Source organism: Euphorbia lathyris, chromosome 3 (genome assembly GCF_963576675.1).
Source record: "Euphorbia lathyris chromosome 3, ddEupLath1.1, whole genome shotgun sequence".
Classification (NCBI taxonomy): domain Eukaryota; kingdom Viridiplantae; phylum Streptophyta; class Magnoliopsida; order Malpighiales; family Euphorbiaceae; genus Euphorbia; species Euphorbia lathyris.
Window position 1 is genome coordinate 26,995,067 of NC_088912.1, and position 11,163 is coordinate 27,006,229.

An 11,163-nucleotide genomic window follows, 5' to 3' on the forward strand; every position below is an offset into this window, starting at 1 on the left:
TAGATCAGTAATTATCCCTTTATTCAAATTGCGAAATAATGATCATATCATTTCAGGGGTTCTTAGCGTCTTCATCAATGATGATGTTTTCAGGGTGTCTGATTCATCTCTCCATTTCAATGTTGTACCAGGTTTATCTCTCTTTTAGCTTTGAACTTTTCTTTCTATTTTTTGCCCTTTACATGCTCGACATAAATGCTTCTTTGGAGGTTTTATTTTTCTTTAGATATTAATCATGTCTAGAAGCTTTTGTTAGTAAGGGTTCTTTTATTACTAATGTGGGATCATAATTTCTTGTTATAAATTTTATCAATCCAATCCAACATTAATTTGATTTCTCTGTCTTGTAGAATAAGGGAGGAGAAGATGATGCAGTGTTATCAGTGAAATCAAACATATGGGACACTATGACTGTTATTCTGATAGTGCCGAAAGGATATCCATGCCTCTGCAGGCTGAGACTGTTGTCAATCTTGTACGACAAACACCAATAAATTCATTAGCAGCTCATTGTAAGTGCAATAGTTGATACACCAATCAAACTTTTGTGTTAGAAAAGTTCTATTACAGATTCCATCTTTATAATTCATTTCTCAATGCCTTTAGATGATTCGCTTGATCTTTCTGTTTGTAGCTCTGTCACGTTTTCTAGTCACTTGTTGTGAATTAAGACATTAACCTAATATCCTGTTTAATAATTGAAAGATAAATTTCATTTTGTTGGTGCAGCCCTTGGATCAACTGTGATAATTGAATTACTTATGCTGCTTTCTCTTGGAGTATTTCTTCTATTCTTCACTTGCAAATGTGCAATTCTTCTTGTGCATTAAAAACGATGCACTTATGCTGAAGGAATCTGTAAGTGAACCTTGTTATACATGATGCACTTATTCATCTATTATTTGTTGATTTTTTTGCTTAAGCTGAATTAGTTAATATAGAAATGTGTTTCATACCCTTGTTGGATACCTTATTTGGAGCACGAGCTCTGTATAACTTGTCTGAATTGCTATTTGTAGTCAACTAACACTTTATCTAAGAACAAAACTTCCTTAACTTGGTTGACCCCTCTAACTTAAGATAGCAGTAGCTTCCATGGAAAAAATTGTATATTCAAGGCAGAGAAATGAATTTGGATTTTTCTGTAATATGCTTAGGCTTCACTATCAAAACCCTTCTGTAACTGTTTTTCACCTTCAAAAGATTCTTCCTGGTTTTCTCCTTCCTGCTATAAAATTCTTTAAAAGACTCTGCAGTCGACCCTCTAACTATTTTCCATCATGTAATATATGATTAATTAGAGACATAAAGAGTAAAAAGGAAAGAGTTTCCAATATATTTGAAGGAAAAATTGCCCAATAATAAGATTATATCATCAAGCAAACTTTTATTAACAGTCAATAAGATTATCAAGTATTCAACAATTTAAAAAAAGATAAAGTGATATTTCTTCCACAATCTAGTATCAGAGGCTAGTTCCATTTACCAGAAATGTTAGATACCCTTGCACTTAGTAGAGTGCATGATGATCTGCCAATAAATTAAGTTATTTCAATCAGGCTGCTAGATTCTGAAAAGTCAATTGATGATTGTTCCTCATCCTTTTTGCATTGTTTTTTCTGGATATAAAAGAGGTCTCTGAGGCAATTGCAGATCTTCCAAATCTCCTTCAAGCATCTCCACAACTTTGTTCATTGGAGGCCGATTTGATGGTTCCATTTGTATGCACCACAATCCTGTTATGATCATTTTCCTTACTATTTCATTCTCTTCACCAGTTGCATCTTCAATTTCTAACTTCCCATCTGAGAGCTTATCATAAACCCAAAATGGATAGTATATTTGGCTCAAATTCTGTTCTGATGCATCCGCTGCTGGAGCTTTCAGGGTCTTCCTTTTGCCTGCCATTTCCAATAGCAACATTCCAAAACTATACACATCTGCTTTGTATGACACACGTCCAATATTTTTGTAAAATAACTCTGGTGCCATATATCCTATTGTTCCCCTTGCAGCTGTGAGAGATGCAATGCTTCCTCTTGTTGGATATAATTTGGCAAGCCCAAAATCAGAAATTTTTGGAGTGAAATTTTCATTGAGAAGAATATTGTGAGGCTTAATATCGAAATGAAGAATTTGTATTTCACAACCCTTGTGGAGATATTCAATACCACGAGCAACTCCAAGGGAAATCTCATATAGTTTTTCCCAACTTAAAGAAATGGATCTTTCTGGACTAAAAATATGACTGTCAAGAGATCCCTTAGACATAAATTCATATATGAGAGCATGCTTTGATCCCTCGGAACAAAAACCAATCAATCGCACAACATTAGCATGATGGATCCTGCCAATGGTAGCAACTTCATTCATAAAATCTTGTCCATTGGCTTTAGATTTTTCTAACATCTTTATTGCAGCGAACTGGCCACTACGAAGTTTTCCTTTATAGACAGAACCAAAGCCTCCTTTACCCAACATTTCCTTGAAGCCTCCGGTCATCTTCTTGATGTCTGAGTATGCATACCTTATAGGCATAAGGTTGTTTTGAGTTTGTAGGAATTCTTCAATTGTGTCGTATCCTGATAAATGTCTCCTTCGCCATTTATAGATTAGAAATGCAGCAACACAAGGACTTCCACATAAAGCTCTTGCAACAAGCAACATGCCTGAGTGAAGAGTTCAAGAGGCATAAGCTCGTAGATAAGTTAAAATGTATTTTCCATGTTTGCAAAAGTATCTCATACAATACCCATCTATAAATAAACCTGTCTAGGAATTCAGTTTCATATATAAATGTAGGAATGAGAAGTGTCCTTACAAAGATTTGCCATCATGTAGAACAGTATCCCTGAGGCAAACATGAAAAAAAATTACTGTTACAAGAAACATGTATTACAATTATATTGGCGTAGACTTTTGGACAGAGAAAGTGGGAACTTACATAGAATATCAGAAAGAACCACCATGAAACCAATTCCTATTATAAGAAGACAATAACATCAGAATACAGAAGTGGTTTCATCTGTAAGACAATGGTTTTTAATAGAGTCACTTGCATTACGGACAAGGAAACCTATATTAATTTCATACAATAATAATTTAACATTCTGCAATTGTATAATAAATTATAGGAAATGTGTGAAAATGATTAATCGATTTGTATAATAATGCACAAAACATTACATACCCGTTTTTAGGCAATGAAAATGGTCTTTGTTGTCTAGGTAGCATAGGTGCGAACTACAGTTTCTACAGTTGATGTTGTGCCAGGAAAGCTCAAATCCAAATGCTATTTCCCTATGAATCTCAATGAAGGATGAGATTCTATTCTTGGAATCCAGTCTTCGGAACAGTGACACCATTTCTAAGCTGCAACCATCCCTTAAATCATTTCCTGCTATTTCGCCAATGTATGCATAAGAATACATTCCAGAATGAGAGAGTGAAGAGTTGGTAGAAGAGTTAATACAAGGACTAGTATCCAAGTAAACAGAAGAATTCACAGGATTTTGGCACTTAATGAAACCGATCGTCTCTGCTGGTAACGTTTCCCACCTGAATTTATTTTTGGTCTCCTGTTTGTATTTATACAAGGTGTATGGATCTTCAAAACGAAAGCTATAACTTGTTAAAGGAAAACTAGGAATGGAGGAGCAATCATCTCTATAAACACTGGCATCCACCAATTGGATCATGAAGTCGTCATAGTTGATTGCGTGCACGTGATACATTCCTCCATTAAATAGATGCAAGACTGTGAAATTATTTTCACAAGATAGCTTATATTTATCATCTCCGCAGCTGATTGGATCAGTCTGTAGGCTGAAAGGGTAACTGATATTTGTTCTTCCACATGCTGAGGGAGGGCAATGATTTGTATTTGTAGCAATGCTGTTCTGAAGCACTATGAGGAAAATAAAGAAGAATACAGAACCTGTAATGATAAGCCTAAGCATTGTCGGAGGAAGAAAATGGAGAAAATTAATGAGAGATTGTGTCTATATTGTTAGTAATTTTGCAATCTTAGCCATACATCACTGCCAACATCATTGTGTAAAATAAATTCTATGGAGTTCTTTATTACATGGTATGCTTTTCTGCATTTGATTCGTATGTAAAAATACCATTGACTTCCATAATTTATTGAGTCCAGGCATGCTTCATGAAGGAAATAGTCAAAGTCCATTCATAATGACATCAACGTCTTGAAAGCTTCCTCTAAATTGAAGCTAAAACTGCATTCTTCCTACAGAAGATTTTATATTGTGAGATGGTTGTTTATTTGTCTTGCTTCTTACTCTTCATTGCATTCAGCACTTCTGTCCATATAAACGAGTGTAATTCCTCAACATGTGGGAACAATGGACCACTGGTCCGTTTTCCATTCCGGATCAAAGGCAAGCAACCACATCACTGTGGCTATCCTCAACACTGGTTTCTTCTCTCTTGCTCTGAAAATAATGATACTATTCTGCAGTTGACTCCTTCGTGGAAACTCTCCATAAAAAAAATTGACTATAAATCTCAACTCATCTCTGCATATGATTCTGAAGGTTGCCTTCCAAGAAGGCTTTTAAATTTGAATTTATCTGTTTCTCCTTTCCAGTTTAACGACCATTACAAGTATGAATTCACGTTATTCAATTGCTCTTCAGAAGATGAGAACGGATATTACAAAATTCCGTGCCTTAGTAATCTACACTATGCAGCCTATGGTATTAGTTCAGGACAATCTATTGGTGGGTACGGGCATCTGCTGTCTTGCACCAAGATACATGATATTTCACCAATTCCATATAATTACTTAGTTTACCAGCAAAATAATTTGGAATTGAGTTGGTCAGAACCAAATTGTAGATCTTGTGAAGAAAAAGGAAAGTATTGTAGATTACAAAGAAACAACACAGGATCTAGAACTGAATGCTATGCCATGCTCAAACCAGGTGTGTGTTCTGTATTTGTATTTGAGTCTTTCAGTTTAAAATGCTATATATTTCCGACAACTTGATTACCTTGTGATTGGAGTTATTTTATTATTGTTTAGTATTGTAACTTCTTATGTACAGTGAGTGTTTTGGATATATGGCTGCTTAACTTAACCTATAACATCAGTATATGGAGTTAGAAAATGGTGATACTCAAGTGAAGTCATTTTTTCTTCAAGAGATAAACTACTCTTCAACTTTCTTTAAGGTTGCTTTTAAATTATCAGTATGTCTAGAAATACATCATTTAGTTCTGCCCTGCCACTAAGATTTTTGCAACGGATTATGTTTGATTGCAATTGCTCCAAATATTCTTTCAATTAAACCATTCTAATTGAACTGAAATACCTAAGTTTTGAAGTTGTTCACAAACCTATTACTTGTTATGTGAAGAATGACTCTTCTTCCATTGAGAGAAGCATGTGTTTTAGCTCTTCTTGACTTCTTCTCAAGTTCCATCTCCGTTTGCCAAAGGTTTCTCTAACATGCTTATAATAGTCTTTGTTATTTAGTAGTTTTTATCTACATATTGGTTTTGATGTGTGAAAATAACTTGTTAAGAAGTTTGAAAGTTAATTACTTCTTCCTTTAATATCTCTCTTTTTGCATTACAAGTGCAAACCAATCATATGGTACATCTGCAATTAGAAATTTCAATCCTTGCATGAAGATAATACAATCATATGGTACATTTGGCTAAAGCATTAACTAAACAAATTTGTATTTTGCAGGAGCATCAACCAAGCTAATAGCAACAGGTTAGTTCTCTAATCTGTACTTTGTTCATGAAATTACCTCCATTGTTTTAATATATGGTCAAGCAAAGGAAGTGAAGAGAATCAATTCGGTTTATTTTGTATATAGGTGCAACCCTGGGTTCTATCCTTCTTGTGGGAGCAGTTGTTGTGCTTTATCGGATGTACAGCTCCAACAAAACAGACAGAGAATATCAGTCCATGATTGACAAGTTTTTAGATGACTACAAATCTTTCAAGCCTTCGAGATTTTCTTTTGCTGATATTAAAAGAATGACAAACCAATTCAAGGATGAATTAGGCCAAGGAGCTTATGGAACTGTGCATAGGGGAAAGCTATCTGATGAAATTATGGTTGCTGTTAAGGTCCTTAGTAACTCCAAAGGAAATGGTGAGGAGTTTGTGAATGAAGTTGGAACAATAGGAAGAATCCACCATGTGAATGTAGTTCGTTTATTTGGATTCTGTGCTGATGGGTTTCGTCGAGCTCTTGTATACGAGTACTTGCCCAATGATTCACTGCAGAAGTTCATATCCTCTTCAGATACCAAAAGCCATTTCCTTGGTTGGAGAAGACTTCAAGATATCTCTCTTGGAATAGCAAAAGGGATTGATTATCTTCATCAAGGATGTGATCAAAGGATTCTCCATTTCGATATCAAACCGCAAAATATCTTGCTTGACCATGATTTCAATCCAAAAGTTTCAGACTTTGGCTTGGCTAAGTTGTGTGGTAAGGATCAAAGTGCAGTGTCTATGACAACTGCAAAAGGGACTATTGGGTACATGGCACCTGAAATCTTCTCTAGGAATTTTGGGAATGTTTCATACAAGTCCGATGTTTACAGCTTCGGAATGTTGGTGTTAGAAATGGTTGGGGGAAGAAAGATTGTTGAAGAAACAATGGGTAATGACGAACAAATATATTTTCCAGAATGGATATATAATCTATTGGAAGAAGGAGAAGATCTAAGGTTGGAGATTGAAGAAGAGGGAGATGCTAAAATAGCAAAGAAGAGAGCAATTGTTGGACTATGGTGCATTCAATGGAACCCAGTGGATCGCCCCTCCATGAAAACTGTTGTCAAAATTTTGGAAGGAGAAGGAGAAAACTTACCGATATCTCCGAATCCTTTCAGGTCTGCAGTTTCTGCAAAAAGGCCACAAAGACGCCTTCACCTAGAGCTGGAAATCATTTCAGAAACAAAGTAATCATGTATGTATATTAATGCTTGGGTTTCTTAAGCTTTCAAAGTATTGTATAGGTAGAAATAATGAGTCATGTTTTTACTTGATCAGGCTTAGAATACTTTGTTATCTGTTGATACATTATTCAAGAAGCTAATTTGAAGTTTTAGAATAAATTTGAGTTAATTAGGAAGTTGTAGAACAAATTGCATGAAATTTCTTTCGGAGTTGCTCGTGACATTGAATATCTACACAAAGGTTGTGATATGCAGATATTGCATTAAGAAGCCAATCTTGTTACTTTCCTCTATGGGTTTATGATGAAGTCTACAAATTACAATGGGAATGTAGCAACAAATACAGATATGAATGTGGTGGGATTATGGTGCATACAAATGAAACCTTCTTATCGGCCTCCGATGAACAAAGTCGTCGAGATGACTGAAGCAGACTTGGAAAGTGTAGAATTGCCTCCCAAGCCTATATTGTATCCAGATGAAATATGGATGGACTCGTCAGAACTGTCACCTATTAAAAATGTCACGTTTTTCTGCTGTATGTTCTGATTTTGATTGTTAAGCTGCTGTCATTTATAACATTGTTTAATTGTATCCATGAAATCATGCCCATATAATTAGAGAAGTTTATGTGATAGTCAATAAAAATAAATGCTGCAATAAGTTAACCTGAAACTTTATTGAATTTATATAACAGAATAATTGAAAGAATCTACTAAATTAACATCTATGAATTAAATTCTAAAAGCATTAAAGAACAAAAAAATAAAGAAAATTGCTGCAATGTCTTAAACAGGAAGTTTCTTGGCATCACCATTATGATCATCTTCAACAACGAATCTTTTCCAGTACCAATGGTTGATCCAGATTTGAGACATTTCTTCAATAGGAATGTTCTTCGTCTCAGGCAAGAACCAGTAGATGAAGGCGGTCATTACAGCGACGAAGAAAGCAAACAAGATAAACAATCCAAACTTCAATTCACAAAGCAAGAAAAGGAACAACTGAGCAATTAAGAAAGTGAAGAGCATGTTGACAGCAGAAACAATACTCTGAGCAGCTGATCTGATCTCCAATGGAAAAATCTCACTGGGAACTAACCATCCCAAGGGTCCCCATGACCAAGCAAATCCTGCTACGAACAAGCAGATAAAGACGACTATTAAAACAGCATACCCAACTGGTAGATCCGACACAACTCCAGACAAGCCGAATTTGTATCCAATGAAACCAGCCAGCAGTCCTTGAAAGATGAACATCTGCACTCCCCCTTCCAGAAACAGCACTCTCCTCCCATGTTTATCAGTAACCCACATGGAAACCGAAGTTGCAACGGCATTAACAGCACCAGTGATGACTGCAGAGAGAAGCGAAGCACTGCCTCCGAAACCAAGACTTCTGAAAAGCACTGGAGAATAAAACATGACTACATTGATTCCTGTAAGTTGTTGAAGAGCTGGGATTAGTATAGCCATAACTAGATGAGGTCTGTATTTTCTCTCCATGATATTCCTCCATGGATGTTCATGTTCCACCTTCTTAGCTTCTTCACTTGCTGCCACTATGTCCTGAAATTCAGCCTCTATTTCCTCACTGGAAGCCCCACGAATACGCATAAGAACAACTCTGGCTTTTTGTTTGGCTTTTTCTTTATCTTCTTCTTTTGTAGCTCTTTCCAGTATGGAATTAGGTGTGTTTGGAAGAAACCCCGCCGAGAGACATATGAGTAGAGCAGGAACCATTGCAATTCCAAGACTATAACGCCAACCTTGGCTTCCATGTGCTTTTGGCATAAAATAGTTTATCACATTAGCCCATAAAATACCAACTGTTATTAGCATCTGAAGCAAAATGTTCAGAAACCCTCGAAACTTGTACGGTGCCATCTCTGATAAATAGAGCGGAACTGACTGGAAAAACAAAACCAAATAGGATAAATTATGTATATATATAAACATACTATTACTTGAACAATAAAGGTATGTTTGGTTAAGCTGTAGCCAATAGCCCTTGCTGCTATGCGGTTGTGTTCTTGCTGTTATCTTTAACTTATGGACGTGTTTTAAAAATATTTTGTAGAAATTGTTGGGCTTTGGAGACTTATAGATGGGCTTTGGAGATTTATAGATGTACTTCAATGATCCAACCCGCTGAAGTATAAATATAGCCTCTTTCTTTGTACGATTAGGGTTTCTTGAGGAGTATAAATATAGCCTCTTTCTTTGCACGATTAGGGTTTCTTGAGGGTTATAAATATAACCTCTTTCTTTGTATGATTAGGGTTTCTTGAGGAGTATAAATATAGTCTTTTTCTTTGTAATCCGTATCTCTAAATTGAGTAGCGAACTGGGTAAACAATTCTTATGTTTTTGTTTGTGTTTGCATTAGTTCCTAACAAAATAAGATAGATAATTTTATAAATAACAAATAACTACTAATAGTTATTCATGCAAAGCTAAAAAAAAAAAAAAGCTTTTTGTGAAAAACAGAAAATGCTATGCCGTTCATCGGAAAAGTTAAAACAAACACCAAATAAATAAGATTACCTGAACGGAGAATCCAACCCCGACGCCCAACAAAAGACGGCCGACAATAAGATGCCAAGTAGCATGAGCAAAAGCATTCAAAGCAGCTCCTGCAAAAAATATTAGACCTCCAAGAAACATGGAAAACTTCCGACCAAGACTCTTTGTTACAGAAGAAGCAACCAGAGATGAAAGTAGAGCGGCTAAGTATAACGACGACGTAAACATGGTGAGAGTTGAATTATTGAAGGTGCAGTACTGATTTGTGGAGGTATCCGATACTTGCTTTTCATAAACAGTCGGAAAAAATTTATGTAAAAAGGAAGGCATGGAAGTAACTCCACCGGAGATACCGATATCATATCCGAATATCAAACCGCCTAAAGCTCCGACGACACAAGTAAATACGACATAGAATGTGAGGTTACCGACGTAATCTTTAGAATCACGTTTGCCGCCGGGAAGAGTTGGTAAAACGGAAGGAGCCATAGTAATGTTAGTATCTATCGGAATGTATGAATAATAAGTGAAAAAAAATGGTGAATGTGTATCGCAGCCAATCGATGGGAATTTATAGTGTTGGAATTAGACAAGTACGTTGTTGTAGTTAGGATAGGACTAGGACTAGGGCTAGGATTATTGTTTCAATCAAATTCTAGGACTAGGATTCTTATCTCATTCCTTCCTGTTAAGATTAAAATACTACTAGGATTGCATGTTCTAGAATTAATATAAAACTTAGGATTCTGAATAAATTAAATTTTGCAGAATTTTTTCGGATGATTTTTTTTTTTCTTAAAAGGAGAGAATTATCTTTTAACTTCAAATTATCTTTTGTAATTAAATTAGCGTTTTAGAAAGCGTGAGGATATGGATTGGGATAAATGTTGGGATGAACATAAGGATAAAAATAAAATAGGAGGGTTTATTATTTCATGTTTAATATGTAGGATATAGATATGGATAAAATGATTCATTTTACTATATTACTCCTATCCAAATTTAAATAGAATGTATTTATTATTGTAGTATCAACGTGGACTAGAATTAATTAAATTTAATCTATCAACCTAATTTGGGAAATTCTACTTGGAATAGTGTATTAAATTTTCAAACCACAAAAAATGGAATAACTAATATATTTAAGATGATAGATTAAATTTAATTAATTTTATTCGACATTGATACTACAATAATATATGGACAAACTTATGTTTTTAAAAGTTCAAAGATTAAGATTAATTTGAGAAATACTTGAAATACTCTATTAAATTTTCAAAACACAACAAATGGAATAAATAATAAAATTTAAGGGAATTAGATTTTTCCATCTAAATAAGTTATCTACATGTCTTATATCATCTCCCACTAGATATAACTTTACTGGGATAAGAGACTTATACCTCCACTGTCTCACTCTCTTTATCTCCCAAACAAATATAAAATAACTTATCTCGTCTTTTTATCCATATCCTACCTACTATATCCCTTCGAACAAACATGCCGTAATTTTATTTAGATATTTAATAGTGTGAACAAAATAAAGTATATAATAGTAACTGGGTTCATTTTCCCTTATCATACTGTAACTTTATTCTTACAATAGATTCAATTCAATAATCGATTCATTTGGATTCCTGATTCAATTACTCTTTCTGTTTTTCTAATTGTGAATTTTGAAAAGGGAAAA

General features: G+C 34.8%; 4 protein-coding genes across 4 annotated transcripts; 1 reads left to right on the forward strand and 3 right to left on the reverse strand.

Moving 5' to 3' along the window:
* Positions 1 to 973: 973 nt before the first annotated feature.
* LOC136224739 (rust resistance kinase Lr10-like) lies at positions 974 to 3,194 on the reverse strand. The gene has a single exon (XM_066013152.1). The coding sequence runs from the start codon at positions 2,665 to 2,667 to the stop codon at positions 1,597 to 1,599; it is 1,071 nt and encodes a 356-aa protein (XP_065869224.1). The 5' UTR covers positions 2,668 to 3,194; the 3' UTR covers positions 974 to 1,596.
* On the reverse strand, positions 3,003 to 3,976 carry LOC136222588 (uncharacterized). The gene is made up of 2 exons (XM_066010337.1): positions 3,191 to 3,976; positions 3,003 to 3,076 (listed from the first exon to the last, which is right to left on the reverse strand). The coding sequence occupies exons 1-2, from the start codon at positions 3,957 to 3,959 to the stop codon at positions 3,003 to 3,005; spliced, it is 843 nt and encodes a 280-aa protein (XP_065866409.1). The 5' UTR covers positions 3,960 to 3,976.
* A 9-nt stretch (positions 3,977 to 3,985) lies between these two features.
* LOC136224735 (rust resistance kinase Lr10-like) lies at positions 3,986 to 7,340 on the forward strand. Its single transcript, XM_066013148.1, has 3 exons — positions 3,986 to 4,946; positions 5,720 to 5,746; positions 5,853 to 7,340. The coding sequence occupies exons 1-3, from the start codon at positions 4,274 to 4,276 to the stop codon at positions 6,953 to 6,955; spliced, it is 1,803 nt and encodes a 600-aa protein (XP_065869220.1). The 5' UTR covers positions 3,986 to 4,273; the 3' UTR covers positions 6,956 to 7,340.
* A 365-nt stretch (positions 7,341 to 7,705) lies between these two features.
* LOC136224737 (sugar carrier protein C-like) lies at positions 7,706 to 9,992 on the reverse strand. Its single transcript, XM_066013150.1, has 2 exons — positions 9,495 to 9,992; positions 7,706 to 8,858 (listed from the first exon to the last, which is right to left on the reverse strand). The coding sequence occupies exons 1-2, from the start codon at positions 9,960 to 9,962 to the stop codon at positions 7,737 to 7,739; spliced, it is 1,590 nt and encodes a 529-aa protein (XP_065869222.1). The 5' UTR covers positions 9,963 to 9,992; the 3' UTR covers positions 7,706 to 7,736.
* Positions 9,993 to 11,163: the final 1,171 nt, after the last annotated feature.